We start from the raw sequence: 22,846 nt of genomic DNA on the forward strand, positions 1-22,846 counted from the left end.
GTCCTCAGAAATGTAGTAGAGTACAAGCATGAAGTACAGCTACTAATTAAAATACTCAGGCAAAGTAATGATACAATACTTTAGGCTATACTTTCCCCACTGTCTGTTACAAATGCATTATGTGTCAGTCCAGGAGATACAGGTGGAGGGAAGTTCTATCAGAAATGCATTTGTGAATATGGATACGACCAGAACTGAGACAGACTCTTTCCCCAAAGTTTGCATGAAACCACACAAGCAGCTTGTGGGAGGCGCGACCGAAGCAGGACATGAAAATATGAATTATGATCCGCCCTCTAGACACAGCTCCGGGCTGACTGACTGACTGACACACGGAGGAATCCTGGAGGAGAAAGAAAGAATAGCAGCACCTCTGCTGCGACACCGGGGAGCTTTCTCCAGTCCTGGCCGCAGACATGCGCTGGAAAAGTGAAGTCAAAGTAGAGTGCTGCATTATTAGCGAGAACGAAAACCAATCTGTGCTGTCCAGCGATGAGGTGAGTAATGAAACTTCCAGATAAAACCAAACGGACGTGTTTCTTATCAGCAGGCTGAGGTGTGTGAGTCAGTGCGGCACAGGACATCAAATATTAGAGGAAATTGCGTTGCCAATTAAATCAGAGTGGGCTTCAGCCGGCCTTCACGCGCTGACAGCTCAGTATTTTCACAATTTGAAGAAATGTGAAGAAAATTACCCCTCCCTGAATTCTGCAATTAAAACTCAAGTAGTTAATGAGACCTCTTCACCTTTTGGTTGCCCCGGGTAGACGTTTGTGTCGAACTTGGCCTTTTAATTGCTGTTATTAAATAAATCAATCCCCTTTTCCCGGAGACCTCGCGCTGCTTTTTTGATTGACACGTCAAATTGGCGTGTTTGGGGGTTTAACCGCGGCGCGCGCGGCTGAATCCCAAATGCAGCTCTGGAGAACATAATGCACATAGGATAAGCATTAGTTCAAGTGTTGTCTGTTTTTGTAAGTAATGACTCTACTTCTCTTTTAAATGTCATTTTGGTAATCGGCCCGGCGTTGTCATGGTGAAAAGTGAAAGGCATGATATTTATGGGAAGGAGCAGGGGGGCATTTAAGGCAGCTGCCACACTCTGACAGACCCGCGTCCTCTTCCCGCTGTAGCTTCTCGTCATGTGTGAAGATTGCAGAGGAGACGAAGAGCTGCTAGGCAAATGCACTGAGGACAGGAGGGACATAATGGTAGGATGACATATGAACTGTTGCGGCTAAAGCTTGTATTTATTCCCAGGAGCATGTTGGGAGTTTTTGTTGTATTTTTTTATTTTATTTAAAGTTTAAATATATTTGAACTTAGACTTTTAATCTGAAAGCATGAAGCAAATAAACGTTTTTCCTCTTTTGGTTAGTCAGTCAGGCTTTATAGAAAAAGCTTCATTGAAAGAGTTTTTGCCTTTTTAAAATGTTAGTCTGGAAACAGACCTTGCTCTGTCATGTTTCGACATATTCCTATTTACTATTAGAAAGCAGGGAAAGTGTAAATTGATCCAGAGCGATTAGAATCTGAGAACTAGTTATTTTCTCACAAAGTGTTTTTGTAGTTTATCAGAGTCATTGGCAGCTGTGGCAGGTGAACAGAGTTCATACGAACAGTTCAGGGGTAGATACGTTCCTGTGCGTAATTTTCTAACCGCAGGTCTGATCCTTCAGGGCGCGCCGGTGGAAGTTTTGGACGAAGACGGGTCATCGCTGCAGGCGATGGCATCTGCACCTCTGTTAGGCAGAACTGTGTGTGCGAGCTGCAACGAGGAAATTGTGGATAAATATTTATTAAAGGTAAAAACCGCCACCTCTTTTTTTCCCGAGAAGTGTCGTTCATTGACGCCTGGGTTCGTCTGTTTTATTTTTCTTGTCTGCGTTTACATTGCTGTGGTTTCAGGGCTCACGCTGATATTAGTGCCTGTATATTCAGCAGGCCCTCCTTCAAACTGATTGACCTCTGGCTAATTTATCATATCTCTGCTTTAGGTTAACGACTTGTGCTGGCATGTGCGCTGTCTGTCCTGCAGCGTGTGCCAGACTTCACTTGGCAGCCACACCAGCTGCTACATCAAAGAAAAAGAGGTTTTCTGTAAACTGGATTACTTTCGGTACGTGCGTCGGTTTCTATATTGCTGAACAAACGAAAATCAAAGAAAACGCAGCAAAGTACATTATTAATGATAATATTCATTGGATTTGATCATAAATCGAGAAATCAAAATCAAAACTGCGGGAGTTGACATTTGTTCCTAGTTGTGCGTGGATATTTATTGAATCAAAATGTGAATGGGTGACATTCAGTGAATGGCCGTCAAAGGCATCAGTCACAGCAAATTAAAGCGGCCGCAGTGCTCCAGCATCACGAGACGGATCGATAGATAAATTGATCGACAGATACAGATGGTTCTAATAGCCGATCATGCAACTTCTCGAATGGGAAATTAACTATTTAATTTGGGATTAATGCAACAGGGACAATATCTCATCAGTTTCTTGAAAACACAGTGAATTCTATCATTTTTGGCCTCAAACAGGCCGGACTAAAGTTACTGGGTAAAAATAAAATAAAATAAAATGAAATAGACGCCAAGCTATTAGAAGTTGACAGCTCTTGTATGGAGGGTGTTTGACTTGCTCACCCTGACCTTCCCCTGCAGAAGATATGGCACCTGGTGTGCCTGCTGCGGCAGGAACATCCACTCCACGGACTGGGTGCGCCGGGCGAAGGGCAACGTGTACCACCTGGCCTGCTTCGCCTGCTTCTCCTGCAAGAGGCAGCTGTCCACCGGGGAGGAGTTCGCCCTGGTAGAGGAGAAGGTTCTCTGCAAGGTCCACTACGACTGCATGCTGGACAACCTCAAGCGGGCCGTGGAGAAAGGTGAGCCGGCGGGCCTGTAGCTCGGTAGTGGACCCCCCTTCACTCATTTGAACTTATTCGTATTTTGGTTTTACTGCAGGACTTCCTGCAGCCTGGTCTTGAACAGTAGGTTCGGTTTGTTAATTGAATTATAAATCCTTGCACTTGAAGTTACTGGAAGAGAAGTTAATTATGCTACTAACTGACAGCATTAAGTCCATTGAAATGACAAGATCTAAAGTGAACAAACATACAACATAATGTCCTTAGCACAGTAATCTATTTGAATTTAAGGCAATAATGCAAATATCTTTTTTAGATGAATTGTAAGTTTGAAAATACCGTTTTTACCTGCTGTGTTTCTAATCCTGGGCTCGTATCGGAAGATGTTTTAATAGGAGAGCTTGGTCTTCGTTGCAGGCAGCAGTGTTAACATGGAGGGTGCTGTGCCCACAGAGCAGGAGATTAACCAGCCAAAACCCTCCAAGAGAGCTCGGACCAGCTTCACCGCCGACCAGCTGCAGGTTAATCTCCATTATCGCATTTAACCTTCAAGAAAAATATTCAGTTTGGATGATTGGGTAAATATATAAAATGCATAGTGACTTATTATAGTGTCCAAAGCTGCCAGTCACTTTAATGTTAACTGTAAGTAGGCCTATGCATTAAAACAGTACTTTGTGAGACTGCCTAGAAATAGCTGAATTTCCCCACATAGGTCTAGAATAACATGCCAAGAGCAACATTCTCCTTAGAAAATATTTTTCTTTCATTGTTAGCAAGAAAATGTAGAATTTAAAGATAAAAACTGGGCCTAAAAACAATGGCCTCTGGCTTTACACTTACATTATCATTACAAATCTGAGTAATAAATATTTGAGGCAAGTTAAGAAAATGTGAGTCCAGATGGGTTTACCACGTATTTTCATCAACAGACACTACTGTGGTGCAACTCTGAGATAGCAGAGGAGCAGCAACACACTTAAAACTAAGGAGAGATTCAAACCTTATCATCTTAAATACTGACAGAAAGTTTGTAAGGAATTTGTTTAATGTGAACCAGATGCCCCGATGAGCAAAAATCACTGTGCAAGAAATAAAACTAACTTCACTGGTGCCAGAGCAGAAGCCTGTTTCCCCCTTCACTGTAATGCATGTAATAATATTAATTCTGTAGCTCAGGGTAATACCAATTTGGTAAACTGTTCAACTGAGACTGTGTATAGTATTATAGATGACACAAAATACCCTTTTTTTAAAAAATTATTTTTTTAGAATCACTTTTATCTCCATTTCTTTCTTATTTGATGATTTGTATTAAAAAAAAACCTGGTTTGTTAACTGGTGTGTTTTAAAAAACATAAATCCAAAAGTACAGTACCAGTCAAACGTCTATACAGCCATTACCCATGTTGTCATATTTTCCGGTAATCTAATCTGATATTTAACTGATTTCTTTTACCTGTGCACATGCAGGTGATGCAGGCTCAGTTTGCTCAGGACAACAACCCAGACGCCCAAACACTGCAGAAACTGGCAGAGCAGACGGGCCTCAGTCGAAGAGTCATACAGGTCAGTGAAGGAGCAGCTCATGGAGGGATAATAGATGATGATATATCCAGTAGAGTTGAGACACATTTGCATAATATGCACCTGCTGGCAACACACTCAAAACTTAAATATAAACATCAACTTTAATATTAAACGTACTTTATTTGGATGCTCCGATATTATGCACCGAATAGCAGCATTCTAATGTTACAGTTTGAATGCATCACATACTGCTGCTGTGCCCGAACACAGACATGAATGACACTTCCTGAATAACAGTCTGATAATGACACTTTTGGAAAAACACACATCAGGGCTGTGTAGAAACCCTAGCTCCGTCAGCCTAGCTGGTGATTTGGGAAAGAATTTTAGCCAAATTCAGGTTTGAGATTCTCAACAGGAATAAATACAGCACGGAGGTTTAGAACTTTATGACTGGAAAAAAACTACAAGCCCACAACTGCGGTTTTACTCACCAAAGGAACAAGTGACTCCTCATCTCTAACCCCACGAAACGCTAACAAAGACAGATGTTTTTTCCCCCTACAGACATAAGAGTTGGTCTAAAAAGCTGACATCACTACTACTACTTTATGACAGTGTGGGCTTCGTTCACTGAATATCGTTTCAAAAGCAGCCAAAAAAAATGCCGTTTGTCCTGTTAACTCAGGTTTGGTTCCAGAACTGCCGAGCACGCCACAAGAAGCACGTGAGCCCCAACCACACCTCCAGCACCCCCATGACCTCACTGCAGCCCAGCCGCCTGTCCCAGCCCACCGCGACCCCAGAAGAGCTGCAGTACACAGCCTACGGTGGCCCGGAGGGGTCAATGCTGTCCGCGCTACACTCCTTCATAGACAGTGAGCACCAGACATTTTATGAATTACTCACTGACTGACTGTGCTACATTTTTTTTTTCTGTGCTTGGTGAGATGCCACGAGCTTGCAAAATAAGATTATTGATTGCATTTATGATTCTTCCGTATTTACAACAAAAGGTATATTTGAATATGCAAAGATATTATTTTAACATTTTTACTTCACAAATTTCACAAAACCCACATAAGCCTGTGTGAATTTATCAGAGATAAAATGTTTCACACATAACAAGAGAACCAACTGAGGTTACGCTGATATTTTCCTGTGTGAAACCACAAATTAAAACCATATTAATCAAGTGTTTAATGTGAAACGTCAAAAAGGAAAAATTAGACTTTATACTAACATTTGACATCCTAGAACAGGCCTTCACTTTTTATTACAATTGTTTGAATTTTGTTTCGTATATAAATATTTTCAAAAACTAGTCATAGCTGTTGTGTGTCTAGTATTAGAAAAATAGATATTTATTTTTTGGTAAAATACACCACTTAAATAATCAGTATTTGTAAACTGCTGAGAATGATCTAAGTTAATATGTATCTACAAATTAACCAAAGACATAAAAAAAGCTTTAGTTTTGGTTAACAGGGTTTCTGAATGATTTAAACTTAAACTATAAATATATATATTTTTTTATTTATGGAAAATTCATTTAGAACTGGCAGACCAAAATGTGTAAATTTTGAGTTAATGGTAATAACTCTAGTGCTCTGTGTGTGCCCACAGTACACTCCCCGCCATCCATGTTTCAGCCACTGCTGCCAGCCCACGCCATGACCTCCCTTCCTGTGTCTCACACCTGAGCTGCTCACACTTTCTCTCACAAACACACACACACAAAGCAGCCTCAGACTTCACCAGCGATTGTCCATCATTAGCAGCCGCAGTATTCAGATCTCCATGGTAAATATCATTTTATTTTCAGTGAGCCATAAAACTGTCTTTTCTTAAACTGCCAGCAGTTCATTGATTCAAGTTTCTATTCTTTACAAACACTTCGCTGTTCAACATTATTAGAGATGACTATAATTTACAGTCCTAAATGTACTGTACAATGTGGAAAAGGAAAGGTTTTGGTGTACCTCATAGGATTGTGACATTATAGATTTATATTTGTTTGTGTAGTTGGTGACAGTTTGACCATGTGAAAGTGAAAGCCACCAGACCCCAAATGTCAACACCTTATGAAGGTGAACTTGAAATTGTTTGTATAGCAGTGTTGGAATGCAAGTTAATTTATTTATTGTATGTGAAGTCTGTTTTCAAAATAAATGTCTAATTTCACAAACCTGGGAAATGATTGAATAAATGAATGAAAATAGATATTTTACACAACAGGTCAGCTCCACTGACGGCTGACGTGGCACAGTGTTTATACCTAAATTTGCATATTTAGAATTTAGTTTAAAAAAAAAAAAAAACATTTACTTTAGTGCTGAAAAAACAGTTTATTAAAAATTATAACATGTCTATATTATGAGGAGGTTGCACATAAATATATTCTGTTAAAAATACATTCCATTTTGGTGTATAAATAAATATATGACAGTGAACCACAATAAATAAAACAGCGTGAAGCGGTCAATCAATAGGTTAAAGCACCGTATCTTCAGAGGTTTAAGAGTTTGTGCTAAGAAAACTGACACTCACTTTAACACAGAGAGAACATTTACTTGTGTCTACTTGTTGAATGTGGTTGACCAAAAGAATCTAATTTCCAGACATGGGAGGGAGGGGGAAGCATATAAAAACACAGTTTTAACTTCACTTATCAGATCTCAGGTATTCACCCTCATAGGAACGAATCTAAACCGGAGCTACGTACACGACTCAACCAGGATTACATCCAGCAGTAAAATGGAATAGCATGCTATATAATATACCACACTGAGCTTTGTTTCTCTTCGTTCAGATACACAAGCACAGTTGTTTTGCTTTTATTGAATGGTTAACGTCGTGCGTACGTGTCCCAGCGTGTTCAGCTCAAACAGGGGCAGAAGGTGTGTTAGTCTGGCAGTGCTGTCACTCTGAGGAACCATGAGGGTAGGTTCTCAGATTTGACAAACAACAGTACAAAGACTCACAAACATGAGTCACATCTCAAAGATGTAAAAGTGAGCATCAAACCAAATGATTCATATCCATTTCCCCCAAAATGGTTATGAATTTTAACGTGTAAAATACAAAGACAGTATGTTCTGTTGTGTTTGACTAAAAACCTTAGAACGCTGCATGTGCAGCATCATTTTGGATCAATTAATGTATGATAAAAAGATTCATCACATCTCATTTCAAATCAGGTTCTTAACATGAAAGAAAACATGTTGGGCTCATGTTTGTTCATTAATCATCAAAATTCAAGTGATACTCTTCCCATAATGTGTTTGCAAATACTTACCCACTGTATGGATAAAGCTTTATCTTCCAGTGCCTACGACGTGACAGATTTATAGTTTGGAAAAATGATATAAAGGACTGTAGAAAGTTATCAAAGCTTAGACAGGCTTCTCTCTGTAGCACATGCACTAAGCTGTCTATGTTTGTATGTGGTGGCTTTCCTGACTAAAACCAATAAGACACATTTTAGAAGATATAACTGACAGCAGCCTATTGTCAGATCACACACACTGTAATGATGGTAACTGGTTTCATTGCATTGCCCTCTGAGTCACATATACATGTTTCCATATCAGCAGCAGCCTTAAAACGAAAAGCAGCAGCACATGTGTGACAGGTACAATTTCCATTTTTTTGCCAGTTGGACACACTGGCTGTTTCTGAGAACAAACCTTTACCTTTATGGTTATGAGATGCTCCAAAACCAAAACACCCTCCCTCTTTACCTTTCATTCTTAGCCTTTCAACACTTGGAAAAGACAAGGATCCCCATTATTGGATGTTCACTGTCACTTTAACAAGTTTTTCTAAAATCTCAGATGAAACATGTTCAGATGTAAACTATGTTGTAATTACTGTGTAAGCCATTCCAAAAAAAGAGTGAAACACTTTGCTGCCATGCATTATGTCCTTGGCAGTTAAATATGAATCCTGTGGACATTAAGTGGCAAACACTTTTTCTCAATATGAGAGGTCTGAGGTCAAAAACTGTGAAAACAATACACAGATGAGATTTTGACCATTTCAAACACAAACTTCAATCAGCATTCATGCCTGAAGAGAAGTGACATACAAGACTTCTGGTAATCACTGGCACCACCAAGTGGTAAGAAATGGCAAATACAAGAGATTTCGAACATAAATATCTGAGGTTTGCCACAATCTCAATAAAGAAATCAATTGTTCCAATTGGCACTTACTGAGTCGTATGACTGTGGCTGTATAAGGTACACAAAAAACTATATTTTACAGTTATAACTGTAAATTCTTTCAAATCTACTACAAAAACATGGTGTGAAAAACTTTGTACACCATCTACTATAAAAAAGTTTGACTCCCAGAGTTAGTTATAAATAAAGAGCTACAAGTCCATAAATTATGGGCATGTAGGTGAATCAAGTTACTGGAGTTGTTTATGTACAACAATATAGTGTACAGGTGCAATTTGTATAGAATTAAAATACATTTGGTAAAATGCACATCGCCACATGGGACTGTACCAGTTTCTTTCCCCACCTTTCTTCTTGTTTCTATTTAATGATGTTCTTCTTCTTGAGGATATTCATTAAGGTTTTGTCCATGTAGAAAGGCCGGTCAGGGGAGCCGTCATTCACCTCCAGATCCCACACTAGGAGGCAGCAGTAGCAATATGTTAGCTGAGAGAAAAATTAAGTACATCAAACGAAACCCTGATATTTCTTAAAAATATTCAATTGTCTAAAAAACTGAAAGCAAAGTACTTTGAAAATCCACTGAACAATACTTCAACTATTTATGTTTATTCAAAAAAAAAGTTTCACATTTTCATTGGATTTTGTTGATTAAAAAAACATCTCCTATACAAAAAGAACACTGAATAACCTCCAGACAGATGCGTGTATTACACTCAGTATTAAAACAGCACTACATCTGAACCATCCAATAAAAAAATTTACCAAAAATGGCTTTGACATCCTTTTATAAATTGTATCGCAAAGGTTCCTGGTGTTAGGTCTAAAACCACAGAATAAGAGGAACATTGTTAATTTTTTCACAACTAGGCACATAAACTAGTGGCTGCATTCAAAAGTTTCCTGAAAACTGTCAGGTTCTGTTCAAATCTTAAGCAAAAATCATAAAATGTCTTTTAAAGTCCTGACCTCCACAAAGTCTCTGTCTGGTTTACAGTACAGTTTGATGAGCATGATGGAAACTTTGAAATGATTGGGACCTTTTATAAATGAAATCAAAAGAACAGAAACTTTTGCTAAGTGCAGTATACACACCATTTTTGGATCTGTGGGTTTCTGTTAGTATAAGAAGAGTAAATCAGAGCAACCTATAATATCAGTGGTAAACATCTACAGGCAGCAAAATAATCATGCTTGACAGAAAATCTAAATCACATGGTTCTTTTCTTGTATGTGAAGGTGCATATAAAACATGATTTTACACTTGAAGACCAAAGTGCGACAAAAGGGTTCCCCGTAAGTCCTCTGCTTTTTTTTTTGTTTTTTTTTTTTGTTTAAAAGGTGATATTTCATATCACAGTCCATCAGTGGCAACTGTACAATTTAAGGTCCTCATGTTTGTTTGGGCAAAAATGCTCATATAAGTTTTATCTTGGTGTGTGCATCCGTCCTGTGAGTTGATGTGTACCCTCTTAGTAAGGCAGAGGTCAGCAGAGAATACAGAAAAGAAAAAAGAACAAAAGCATAGCAGAAAAAAGGCAAGTATCTGAGTTGGCTCAAAGGAGGAAGTGAACAGAGGTCTGTTTTAAGTCACCAATGCCTTTTCTATGATGACTTAAAGTAAAAGCATGTCTTTTCATGTCCAGGTCATCTCTGACCAGGCTGGGATGCATCCAATTTTGATGTTTAGCCCTACAGTACATGCTCTCAAATGTCCAGACCCCCTACACATACAGCAGATATGGAGAAGTGAGAGTCAGCAGTTTAGCAAAATGGCTGCACATCACTCAGGAGGCAGCGCTTGATTTGGCACCCTCCTCTCCTTTGCGCAGGATCTTGTGCAGGCTAGGAGACATGTAGTAGGGCCTGGAGGAAGAACCATCATTTCTCTCCAGGTCTTCACCTGAGACCAGGTCCCAGCACAGGAAAGGGGGAGCACGAATAGCAGACAGACCAGAGTGACAGTCAGGAAGAGAGAGGAAAGTAAACGCTTAATAGAGTCAAATAATCAAGATGGACATGCAGGAATTAAGGAGAGCCGAAACAGTGAATGAGCAGCAATCAGCTTCAGTCATAGCGACAGGCTACTTGATGTTTTTACCTTTAACCATCAGAAAAGTGCTTGTGTTCTGATGTTGTGTCATGTAAAATACTGAAATAACAGCCTACTTACAAAAGCACAGGAACAGTGTGTCCACACACATGGCAAAGACGTTAAAAAAGCCATGTGCAATCATATAGGATCCGAATATCACTGTCTGAAAGAATCAACAAGTCAGTGTCAGAATGTTGTGTGTTGCCAGCATTTGTCTTGCATGTCTGTTTTATTATTGAAAACAAGAACTTCAGTTCAAAAGAATACAAAGAACATCATAGACTCATCATCAAGAGTCATAAACAGCCCTAAATATTATCAGCTGGTGCTGATAATTGTAGTTGATGGATTAAGTGGACTAAGTTAAATGGTGTCCAGTGCTTTTGAACAACTTCTCACAAAATCCTTTGTCTGCACACTGAATAGTTTACATCAAAATAAAATGATATCTTAATCTGTCAGAGAAACTTGCTTATAAAATAGTCCACATTTTAATTACTTACCACAAGAGGGACCCAGTAGTAATTTAGGGATGGCACCTCCTCTTGAATAACTGGTATTTTTTTTGTGAAGAACATAAATGCAAGAACACCTGGAAAACATAAAACAAATGACTAAAAAAACAAACATATGCCCATAACTAGAAATCACTGTGACATACCTTAATAGCAGAAATGCAACATCATTTGTAAGAAATATATTGTACTGTATAGAAACATTATACATTAACATAATTAAAAGATACATCCATTAGCTATAGCACTCGCTATAGCAAACTCACTGAAATGCAGCAGGTAAAAGAAAAATGATCCTTTAAGAGCTCATAAAATGAACTGACATTAAGACCTCCCAAAAACCAATTTAAGTCAGCAACATAGACAATAATACTTTTCCATTTATGATGAGGCAAACTGGGTGGAAATGGCACATGTGAACGGGAAGAATAATAGTGAGTAAGATAACTGATAGACTCCTCTCTTTTGTCTCTTTTGCAGTGTCTATGCCACAGTATGTCACACACAGTTTTGTGGGTGACATGAAAACTCACCAACACTTCCTGAAATAAGCAGTTTTCCCAAGAATAGCAGAAAGTCTGTCACCTTGTCCAGGACAGCCACCCTGCAGAGGAGGGAGAGAACATACCACAGCAGAGGAGAAGCACAGACAACAGAGACACACTCTCAGGAGAGTTCTATGAAGTGGCACAACATTGACTTTCATGCAACTTTCATTCATGACTCATATACAATAAATCCACATTATTTCAAAGGTCTTGCCAAAATCTTTGCTATTCTGGCATTTTAGCAGGCATTTACTAATGGAAAAACCTCAATTTTGATGATAAAATATAATATGGTATAGCTGTCTTTTTATGTGGAGCTGGCACAGAAATATAACAAACATCTTACCGAATAACATTCCTCATCAAGAGGAAGAAAGCGTCCTTGGAAGAGGTGCAGAAGTTCTTCCCATATATTGCTATCTGTTGGGAGAATTAACTGATTAACTGAGCTGCTAACAGAGACGCACAATAAACCAGTAGAAACTATTGGCAAAGCAGATGTTTTGCAACTCACCATAATGTATGCATTTCTGTTTATAAACTTGATGAAATGTTCCAGGCACCAGAAGCAGCATTTGAGGCAACAAAGAAAGTATCGAGCACAGGCATTTTGAGAACCTAGGAAAATACCATAAATCATCAATATCACACTAATATTTGAAATGTGCAAGACTGGGAATATCATTGTCTTTAAGTGTCACAGCTTACCTTTTAGCTTGTGATCCATGTACTCGAGAACAATTCGGACCATCTGCACCATGGCAAGGATCAGAGAGCCAAAGGCGAGGGAACCTGTGTGATAACTATAACACAACATTGAATGGAAAACAAAATAATGTACAGTTGGACGTTTGTAGTGTGTTAAATTACAGTTAATACCATTTGCTATATTTCAGGTAAACCTAAGAAAAGCCTTCCAACCTTTTAATGGATTAAACTGTTGATTTTGTTGAACGGACTGAACTTGTGCTTGGGTTGGGGCATTGTTTTATGAGACCTGCAGCTAAGCACCAAATGCAAGATGGGTTCTTTACTTCCCTTTTAAGGCTAAAATAAATATTTATACAATGGACATCCTACAATTTAAACTGACATCAAATTTTAAAAAATCTTAATATTGTATTCTGCAAAATATAACATCTGCATCCATGCAGCCCCCTACCGTATGGCCCTGCTAAATGAGGCATAGAGGGGGCAGGCAGGGATGTCATCTGGCTTATTCAGGGCCCAGTAGTAAGATGCAAAGGACCCGGCCAGAGTGCACTGTCCCAGGGCGATTGTAAAGTTGACCAGCCAGAGGAACACAAATAGATTACACAAATGGAGGACAATGATGTAACGGTGGTAGACACTCTCTCCACCATAGAAGGCGAACAGGCATTGCGACCCTGGACACACTTTGGTGATGTTGGTCTGATTGAAAGTCTGAAAGAAAGCAATAGATTGAATCTTGATGTGTAGTTGGACAATGATGTAACAGTAGCTTAAATCCTCCTGTTATTCTATTGGATCACAGAAAACGCTGTCACTGTTCTCTTCTTGGATTTTTCCTCCACTGCAACTGTTTTGCATGCAAATACATAATTTCTAAAAGTATGGCTTTGAGATAATCCTGCATTTAATAAATGCTGTGCTACCACATAGCATATCAATCCTTTTAAATGCTGACATTACTATAAACACACTAAGGAGGGCTGGCAAGCTGATAAATAACCTTGTCAAACAGGCATTCATGGTTGTCAGCCACTAGTGTAAAATCTATTTACAGTGGAGTACATTGCTTTTAATGGCCTCTGTAACAGGCTTTACTTGTAGGCAATGGAGAAGCTATTGCATTCACTTTGATTGATTACAGTGGTGTGCAAAAATCTGACATCCCATAAATATTCCAGAGAGCTCACATGTTTAGAAAAGCAAATAATCAGTTTAATAATTTTCTGAAAACAAAACATAAGGCAATAAATGTAGAAATTAAAGCACAAGGCTAACCTTTGGATTGCATGTGAGGTTGGCATACATGCAGTTATCATCAGAAGGTGTGACCTTGTAGACTGCATTACCAGATGACGCTAAGAAGCTGAAGGCAAACTAGTTAAGGGCAACATAATACACAATAGTAAGTGACTATTAGTAAGATGTAGTCTTAGTTTAACTTAATTTTAATACTTTTATTACATGGCATTTAGCAAATATAAGTGCACAGGTCATGACCACCTTGGCAATCTTGTGCTAGTTCTATATTAAAACACAAGAAGACTACCTTGATTCCATTTGGTCTGGCTTTTTTTAAAAAAAACTAAAATTACAAATTAAATTAGCATAATCCATTTTCTGTAACTTTATTAACAACAGTAGTACTCCCATGATACATTTACTGATTTTGTGAATTACCTTAACTCATGTGATGTACTGCTTCTATGATAAAAGTTAGTGTAATTCCTGGATAAAACATTATCGTTCATGCATGTCCGAACAACTACAAGGATACACGGCTGTCATGGCCCAATAAGTGATGCAGATGGCCAGAAGGAGAAAGGTAATAATAGGGTAGAAGAGAGTGGACATAATGTAGCTGATGGCCCTAGAAACAACAAAGATCAAGCATTGTTCAAGGGCCAATCACAGTATTTAATTTTTCACGCAATAAGAGAGTTTTCATCTATACTTACTTGCTTCCCTCCTTCAGTAATGCAACAGCAATGCACAGCCTTGTCCTCAGAAATATCAGGATAAGCACAATGATGGCCTCTATCACACATAGTGAGATCACTACAAAGCAAATGCACAGTTTAGATACTATATAATAATTTACTGAACATTCAACAAATATCTATTAAATTATTTGAACATTCATTTAATTCAGATAACAAATTATGAACCACAAAGCTCACATAATAAAATAAAAAGGTGTGAGGTAAAAGTATGGTAGAGTGTGACAACATACTGAAGATGAACCATGTCTGGCTGAGCTGAAGATAAATGCTGAAGTCTGTGTGAATGCTGATATCAGATATGGTCATATTGGCACCTGACTTCTTGCTCAGAGCTCGGTACTCACTGTAGCAGTGCCAGATACCTATGAAACACAGAAAGAATGACAAATCTAAATCTGCTAGTTTGCCATGACAACAGAAGTCCTCAGAGCAAAACAGCTGAGAAAGCCAAGCGTGTGTTACTGCAAATGTAAAGTAGGTCTTTAGCGCATACTCACCATAGGCAACTGCAGTGATGACGCCAAAGATAATGATCCATAGAAGCGCACCAGCAGTGTAGCGCAGCAGTAGGATGAAGACCAGACTGGCCGCCATGGTTATCAACAGACCACTGTAAAAACACAAACACATTCAAGTAGGACATATATCTTCAGTTTTATCATTACTTTCACTAATAGATCAGTTTTCTCTACCCACAAAGGAGAAAAACTAAAGATAAGTGAAAACATAAAAAAAACAGTCACAGCCATTCTTACATGAGGATCCAGTACCAGGAATTTGCATAATCCTCAAAGATCTTCATGCCAACTTCTTTGGCATTTAGGAGACTGGAGATACCTCTATGATGGAGAAAAAGGTGAGAAAAACTATGAAAGAGGTAACAAAATATATATTTAATAAGAACTGAGAGGAACAGTGGCAGGTTTGTGTTACCACTTCATTTCTAAGTGTTTCTCAAAAACATTTTGATGTGATTTATCTTTAAAGTGTAGAGAGCAAGAAGAGCAAGAGAGCAATCATGGAAGCTGCGATATAAAGATGGACACAGTTTCAAAATGCTTTTGAGAACTTCACTTTTGTAAGCCAGAGGGTTATGAGAGTTTCAGATTGAAAAATGTACACAACTGTGTTAGTGCCACTGAAGCATTATCAAGAAATAGTTTCTACAGTGTAGTGGAAAACAGTATGTTAGTGTATTACACAAAAGCACATAACAACGGATGTGTTAAATCAAGAAACCCACCCTACAGTTAAGTGTATAATTATCAAAGAAAACAACTGTTTCAAATTCTCAACCCGAAACACTTAAAAGCAACTGTATTGTAAACTGCTTTAGTTTTTCCCTAAATTCTTTGTTGTTTTGAACTGTGTCAAAAATCTATTTGCTTAATGTTGCCCTGATGGTGGGCAAAAAACTCAAGTGAAAACAAATGATTCAATGTACTATAAAACTAAACATATTTCTTTTGAATTTTATCAATATACACTCACTTCAAAAGCTTGAACGTTTCACTTGCCTTGACACCAACAGATTGGCAAGTTCAACTACAAGACTGGTAGCAATGCCACAACATGACCACTGGAATATTTGATCACAGACACATCATCCTATGACTCAGACAAATGTCTCAGGTACAGAGGACAAGCTAACATTGCTACGGAATAAACACATGACAAAGACCACTGATTCAGCTGCCTAAAGGTCACTGAAAGCCTGGTCATGTCCAAGATTTTGACTCACATTCACCGATGAAAACTTGCATTCATATCCAGTTCAAAGGAGCAACCTACTGACCACCAGGGGGCACCACACTACTCTCTTCTTGATTTGACACAGGGTGTGCAGAGCCATTCAGAAACTATCATACAAGATAGGCTTGCTATTTTTATTAATCTGTCCTTATGCTGCCCCAGTTTTGCAAGGTGGCAGATGCAAGAACAGATTCTCCTTAATGAGCAGCACATCTGGAGACGGAGGCAGGGGAGTGGGTTAGTCTACACAAAGCTACTAGCTACAGCAAAGGCAAAATTAAAAAGCTGAAGTAAATTATTTTGAGACCTTGCCACTCCTTGCTGCATGGCAGTTACTTGGCTACAAAAAAGAAAAACATTGAAGCACATTATATTTCCAAGTAATTCAGGCCGAACAAAAGTTGACCGTCACAAACAAAGAATCATGTATGTGTATAATATCAGCTCACTGGTATTAATACATGATTTCTCTGCTTAGAGATTTAGAATCTCAGCCCATCAAAAGCTGCCAAAGCTGCCATTATTAGCTTATAGGTACTCCTGAAGTTATACTCTTGAATTTATACAGCAGGTAAGCTGCCTTTTCATGCAATAAGCATGCATATAACTTGGAATGTGTTTGGACATATTCCCAGGCATCTTTGACAGGTCCACATGTCCTACCCTGTAATATAAGTCCAGAACTCTCTTGGTGCAGTTTTGACAGCCCTATTGACAGTGTAACAGTTTTAAAACACTTTATTGTACAGGGTAAATGATAAGTACATGTTATTTTATCATTGTAAATACTGATTTTTAATCAAACACACTTTATGTGACTTTTCTATTTGTATACCTGTATATCAACAAAGATAAAGATTTACATTGCAGGGAAGCAGGACTTACGTGGCAGCCTCTTTGAGGTCCTTGACACTTCTCTTGTTATTCTGACCATCTTTGAAAATGGTCTGATTGGCTACAGTTAAAGTTCCATTTCTTGTAATGAAATCAGGGAAGCACCGCTGAAGAACTGAAACACATTTTTACAGTTTTTGTCTTTATTGGCTTTCCAAACAAATACTGACGTACTACTACTACTGTGACACTGTGCTTACAGTGTTGCAGAGTCACTTACAAGGTCTGCTTGGCACAATCATGGAAGGGCAGTCTTCATCTCGTATGACGTCTATAGGAGACTGAAAGAAAAATAAATTATATGATGATTGAAACAACAGAAAAACAATAAATTTATCATTAACTATTCATTCAAGACAGAATTTATCACAGACTAGCAGGCACCTTAATTCAGAAACAGACTTTACACTGTTTATGGCTTTGCTATCATTAATCTCACTTTTCCTAAAGACCAAGAAGTCAGATGGGACAGAGTGGGACTGAATCCTGTGTAATGTAACAATGTCATACTTGACATAATGTGGGAAGGGAAATCAATGACTCAATTCCATCAGTGTGAATGAGCTGTTAGGTACTCCCACACACCACCTCACTTTCTGATCCTTACACACCATCATACCAGCGTCACTGTCACTGAACTGCTGCTACCCGACAGAATGGGGCTGCAATGTGCATCAGTGACTGCTAGCTCACTTTCACCTTTCTCTTGACTTTAAGTGAGTTCTTTATTATTATGACTGTCAGTTAAAACTGATGAAATATAAATGAAACCTAGATGATTTCCTAATAAAATAGTATTTTGTCAAAAAGGGTTTTTACAACAGAAGATTTACACTCTTAATTTAGTATAATTCCATGTAAGTATGGAAGTGTACACTATCTGCCCAAAGAAAGTGTTGAATGGAACTTAGAAGCAAAATGTATGAACAAAAGAGAAACCGTACCACTAACTCCCCTCTCTCACCTTACTGCCCATCTTAAAGCCAGGCTTGCAGAATGTCTTGTAATACTCCCAGTTTTGGGTATTCCATGCATCCAGTAGAGTGGCAAATCTGTCAGGGCACTTGGAGACACAGAGCTGGAAGAAGCAACACATCCTCTTAATGAGAAAACCTATCAATCTTGCATAATCAAGCGTGGAGAAAAAGCTGGAGAGGAACATAAAGCATTGTAAAATGTTTTGCTGGGGGGAGCTTCATTTACGCTCCTACCTGGGTTGTAGGGCACTGAAGGTTAATTAAAACTGCAGGATTGGCACATTTCAACATGTTGAAGTAGAATAATATGGCTTTGTTTCTGTAGAGACAAATGATGAAGACAAAAAGAGGTGCCATATTAGATGGATTGAAAACACTGAGAAATGTGCCCATTACAGTGCAATGTTTTATCAGCAAGCGCACACATGCACATAAGCATGCACGCACGCACACACACACAACACATACTGTGTACCGTGCTGCAAAAGAGTTTGCCATAATTAATCACAAATCATTTCTATGGAATATCCGAATAGCCTTTTGTCAGTATACAGATAACAATGGAAAGCTGACAGAAATTAGAGAACAAACAAACATTCCACTTTATAAAAATTCAAAAAACAGATATTTTCCTACTCACGCATTGGGGGTGTTTTTCTGGCCACAGAACTGACCATGGCTGTCAGTTGGATAGACGACCTTCCTGGGGTCCCCATGGATCCAGGCTGAACACATATCCATGTTTTGTTTGAAATGCATAGTTTTTTTCATGTTTAGCCATACTACACACATACTCCTGGTTTCTATCTACTGACATACACACAGCTTTCCTTTTTGAGTTCCTAAATGTGACATCTGTCAAGGAGTGTGTAAATGAGATGTATTGCATCTAGTTTTTGTGTAACAAAAAACATATATATAACAATTAGAATTTACCTACAGACTAGTGCTGCATTGCATTATTAAAATATAGCTGCATGAACAGAACAACTAAATTCATTCTATGTGTGCATCAGACCAAGTCTGTGCATCTGTCAGACAAACTAACCAAGGATAAAAAAATAACTGACATCATTAACAAGACAATGATTACATAAATTGATATTAATTAAGAAGAAACTTCTACACAAAACACACACACACAAAAATGCATTTCATTTTTTCTTCTTTTCTCTTTCTTTAGGAGTGGCGGTAACCCTGAATTCAGTTTGCTAAGCAATTATTGTGTTTGATTTGTTTGCCCTATGTTAAGGCCTTTCACCATACCAGTCAATAAAGGATTGTGCTGAATGTGAGACAGCACAACAAAGACCATCTACAAATCTTTGACACACCAGAAGAATGATGAAACTGAAAAATTATGCAGCAAGAACATCAAGTTCCTTAGCTGATTGTAGATAAGTCAGTATCTATGTGAAGACACATTCACTGTCAGAGCTCCTGCTCTTTTTGAAGTTATTGGGAAACGGTAAGTCTTTCTGATGCCCAATTCGAGACGTGACTCCACTGACAACAACCTGGCAAGCACTGGGACCTCATTTTCCCCTAATTTGTGATGTATGTCATAAATGCGAGTGAAGGAGAAAAGAAATGCGTGGTCAGGTATGAAAGAAAAAAAAAAAAAAAAAAAAAAAAGGGTTTTTCTGTGTGAGAAATGTGGGAAAGTGGCAAGAAGGAAAAAATGAGCAAAAGGAACAAGAGCAGAACTTTAATGGGAGAAAGACAGAGATAAAAAGCATGCAAGAAAGAAAAAAAGAGCTGATTTGCACAGCCCCAGTCAGTTGCACACAGTGTCTGTTGCACTTGAATGAATTACAGTAAATGCCTTCAAGAAAATTTGAATGACACGAGAGCCAGAAGAAATCAATGATCATCCAGTCGAAACTCAACTGAGACACAAAACAGCCTTACTAATATGATCACCTCCAATCAAGACACAAGCCACAGCCATACAAGATGCATGTCGTGATGAAATTTTCACTTCCAGACTAGCACATATGACCACTACTGTGCATGTCCATGTTTGAGTGTGTGGTTTCACATCATTATGAAATTTTGTGTGATTAGCAGCAATGTGTCCAACTCACCCACAGTACCCAGAGCGATGTAGCCAAGGATGACGATGATGAAGATAAGACAGCAAACCACATCAGTACAGCTCCTGGAAAAGAAAAATGTGAGAATAAGTAATAGATGTGTGACATGCAAAACCAAGATTACTTGCAAAAAATATGGGTATTCATTAATAGTGAGTTGATGAATGCAGTTGTTAAATTAAGACAAATTTGCATCAACAGGAGGAATTGGGAATTTGCCTAATCTAAAGAAAACAGAACATGCATTGTGTGTTTAACTGTTGTTGGTAATTATGACATAACGTCTATTCAGTATGGCAAGTAAGTTTGAGCTCTTCATCTATGCAGTTCTTGCTACCAGGCATGACGAGATGTCATCTGTATTTGGCGTTTTCAGAGAAACTGTAGGAGATCTCTACAGACATTCTAATGAGACTCTGAATCCCCCCCAGAGTTAACTGTCTCACAGGCAGAGACAGCTATTTGAAGATTGCCCCTCTCTCCACAGAAGCCTTAGTCTGCTAGTTTGAAACAATGTGTCAGAGTCTCTCTCTGTGAGTCTTTTCCATAACAAGCTTTCTTCCCCTCCTTCCCATTTTGAGAGAAGCTGTCAGCCCAGCCCCTTCGTAGCACTCTTTCACAACTATTCAGACCACGAGTACCAAGCTGAGCCTTGAAAAATACAAAGAACAGTCCACTGTGCAAAATCGACAAGTGTATAAGTGACATACAGAGCCTCCTCCTAACACTGCATACTACACAAATGATGCGAGACCATCGTCTTCCCTAGTTTTCAATCCTTCTCCTCTTTCACCTAGGGAAGCAAGGTCAAAAGGATGTCTGAGCTCAGAAGTGACAGTGTTTCCTGCAGTTCCTTGAAGAATCACTGTTCCTTGTTTTGTAAGCAGCTTGGTTACATGGTTCTATATCTATCTATCTATCTATCTATCTATCTATCTATCTATCTATCTATATATATATGTATATATATATATATATATATATAAATGTGTGTGATGCTCTTTAGCCTCCAAATACAATTTCAAGATTATTCAACAGACAATCAAGGGTGACTAGAGCACTGATGTACACAAAGGATACCAATAAGTTTATTAAATGCACTTTTTTTAACAGGAAGCAAGCATGTGTAGTTTTAGGGCTAGCTGTGTAACTTAAGCTTACATTGTAAATTATTGTGGACTGTTGGCAAGAGCAGCTGCAGTTAAGAGCCAATTTTTATGGTGTTGCATAAATAACTGCAGTAAAATGTCTAAGTTACCATGCTGTTGTGGTTTACTTAACTTTGTATAAAGGACTGGGAGTGTTTCTCGTTCCAGCCAGGTAGCTAATAACTTTGATTCTCATTTTCAAATAAGATGTCTCCATTATCACCACTCTTATCTGAATTTCATTAAGGCTGTAGATACCTGCAAATTTAAAATGTGATATCTCTGCTCATAATGTGGGAGCTGATCATAAGTGATCCACAGACCTTCTGCTCTGTTCGGGCAAATAACCAAATATCCAGCATAACCTTGACTAGATGCCATTTGATGATAAAAGAGGTAAAAGAGCAATGTGAAAAAGGTTTGGGGATGTGTGACACATAAAGGTGTAAATCATCTTTCTGAAGACACAGCAGTTATTTTTGGAGATAATAGAGAACCTAAGGCAGGTAATGACAGCGCAGCCAGTTTTACGCTGACAATGGGTATGAGGAGTATAAAAACAACCTGCCACATTACCAGCAAAGCTGTTGCTGATATTGTGCATATTACTAATGGATTCAAGTCATTACATTCAAAATTAACATGGGTAAGAACTGTCATTGCATCATTCTTAGATTCCTCTTCATCCTTTAGCTGCCAGATAAGTTATCTCTCACTCAGCCACACATCCTAGGTGATTAGAGAGGGAGATCTGAAGGGTGAGAGTCTTGAGCTGACCTTGCTGCACCACCATAATGTGACTCTTACTGGAGATCTCTCTTGTTTCCAATCTCTCTCATATAGCCCTGACTACATTATTAAGACAAAGTGCAAACACAGCAGCATAGTGCTAATACAAAGTCACCTTTGAATCTTGCAAAGGTGAGTGCTGAAAGGGAGCTGACAAAGTGAGGAGGATGAGAACAAGTTTGCTTTGTTCTCTTATCTCAGGGAAGAAAGCCACATGGACTGCAAGTCAGATCCAAAATTTAAAAAAAAAAAAATCAAACCTCAAATCAATTCAGATTCCTCCAAGCCTCACTCCCAAACTTCAGCTCTCCTCAGATGTTGCTTACGCAAACATAAAGGGGGACCAAAGCATTGCCCTGCTTGTGCACTATGCTGGCAGGCAGTGCTGCTCTGAATGAAAAGTCATTGTTGGAAGCCCCGTCAGTGCAATGCACAACTTTAGTGTCAGTGTTATATTTTCAGGGCTGATATTCTGTGGGAGGAAAGGTGACACAGATGGCAGCAGTGCCACAGAATAGTGTGGTGTGAATCTGCCAGACTGTCCCTTCTTTGCAAGAGACATTAACTGGAAGAGATATTAGAGGGCCAAAAATGGATATTTCTCATGGTCACGAGAGCCAAGAGGGTTTCTGGTTCAAAGGAACAGCTTTTGTGACAAACACAGGTCTCCTTTAAGTAAGCTGTCACACTGTGATGGAAGAGAGCAACTGAATTATAGTTAAATTTGTAT

The 22,846-nt window shown here is 38.7% G+C and overlaps 2 protein-coding genes across 7 annotated transcripts in view; one reads left to right on the top strand and one right to left on the bottom strand.

Annotated features, from left to right (window-relative positions):
• Positions 1-325: 325 nt before the first annotated feature.
• On the top strand, positions 326-6,555 carry LOC113128938 (LIM/homeobox protein Lhx8). Of its 3 annotated transcripts, none has more exons than XM_026304547.2 (9): positions 326-497; positions 1,134-1,211; positions 1,680-1,805; positions 1,998-2,119; positions 2,669-2,889; positions 3,289-3,392; positions 4,345-4,440; positions 5,102-5,279; positions 6,028-6,555. In XM_026304547.2, exons 1-9 carry the CDS (start codon positions 417-419, stop codon positions 6,102-6,104), a joined length of 1,083 nt encoding a protein of 360 aa, XP_026160332.1. In that variant the 5' UTR covers positions 326-416; the 3' UTR covers positions 6,105-6,555. The 3 variants fall into 3 exon arrangements, with proteins under 3 accessions (XP_026160332.1, XP_026160331.1, XP_026160334.1); XM_026304546.1 differs by having other exon boundaries at positions 5,090-5,279; positions 6,028-6,552; XM_026304549.1 differs by lacking the exon at positions 1,134-1,211 and having other exon boundaries at positions 5,090-5,279; positions 6,028-6,552.
• Positions 6,556-6,729: 174 nt separating this feature from the next.
• slc44a5b (solute carrier family 44 member 5b) overlaps positions 6,730-22,846 on the bottom strand; it is a 31,589-nt gene continuing 15,472 nt past the window's right edge. Inside the window, exons 3-24 of one of the 4 annotated variants that reach the window (XM_026305328.1) lie at positions 20,171-20,244; positions 18,724-18,808; positions 18,318-18,402; positions 18,071-18,184; positions 17,327-17,387; positions 17,098-17,221; positions 16,520-16,552; positions 15,216-15,299; positions 14,958-15,070; positions 14,691-14,822; positions 14,416-14,515; positions 14,235-14,327; positions 13,736-13,823; positions 12,909-13,171; positions 12,455-12,549; positions 12,261-12,364; positions 12,093-12,166; positions 11,732-11,802; positions 11,187-11,275; positions 10,762-10,846; positions 8,935-9,046; positions 6,730-7,732 (exon numbers count right to left, since the gene is read on the bottom strand). In XM_026305328.1, coding sequence (XP_026161113.1) covers positions 8,949-9,046; positions 10,762-10,846; positions 11,187-11,275; positions 11,732-11,802; positions 12,093-12,166; positions 12,261-12,364; positions 12,455-12,549; positions 12,909-13,171; positions 13,736-13,823; positions 14,235-14,327; positions 14,416-14,515; positions 14,691-14,822; positions 14,958-15,070; positions 15,216-15,299; positions 16,520-16,552; positions 17,098-17,221; positions 17,327-17,387; positions 18,071-18,184; positions 18,318-18,402; positions 18,724-18,808; positions 20,171-20,244 — 2,065 coding nt within the window. In that variant the 3' untranslated portion in view covers positions 6,730-7,732; positions 8,935-8,948. Of the gene's footprint in view, positions 9,047-9,255; positions 10,492-10,761; positions 10,847-11,186; positions 11,276-11,731; positions 11,803-12,092; positions 12,167-12,260; positions 12,365-12,454; positions 12,550-12,908; positions 13,172-13,735; positions 13,824-14,234; positions 14,328-14,415; positions 14,516-14,690; positions 14,823-14,957; positions 15,071-15,215; positions 15,300-16,519; positions 16,553-17,097; positions 17,222-17,326; positions 17,388-18,070; positions 18,185-18,317; positions 18,403-18,723; positions 18,809-20,170; positions 20,245-22,846 lie in introns of those variants that run through there. The other 3 variants (XM_026305327.1, XM_026305326.1, XM_026305329.1) reach the window with 3 other exon arrangements.

This window comes from Mastacembelus armatus, chromosome 4, assembly GCF_900324485.2.
Source record: "Mastacembelus armatus chromosome 4, fMasArm1.2, whole genome shotgun sequence".
In the NCBI taxonomy this organism is placed as follows: Eukaryota; Metazoa; Chordata; class Actinopteri; order Synbranchiformes; family Mastacembelidae; genus Mastacembelus; species Mastacembelus armatus.

Bases quoted from the DNA above. Each gene is read 5' to 3' on its own strand.
- LOC113128938 (XM_026304546.1), top strand. From the start codon at position 417: ATGCGCTGGAAAAGTGAAGTCAAAGTAGAGTGCTGCATTATTAGCGAG. The intron at 498-1,133 runs GTGAGTAATGAA...TTCCCGCTGTAG, and splicing joins CTGTGCTGTCCAGCGATGAG to CTTCTCGTCATGTGTGAAGA. The intron at 1,806-1,997 runs GTAAAAACCGCC...TCTCTGCTTTAG, and splicing joins TGGATAAATATTTATTAAAG to GTTAACGACTTGTGCTGGCA.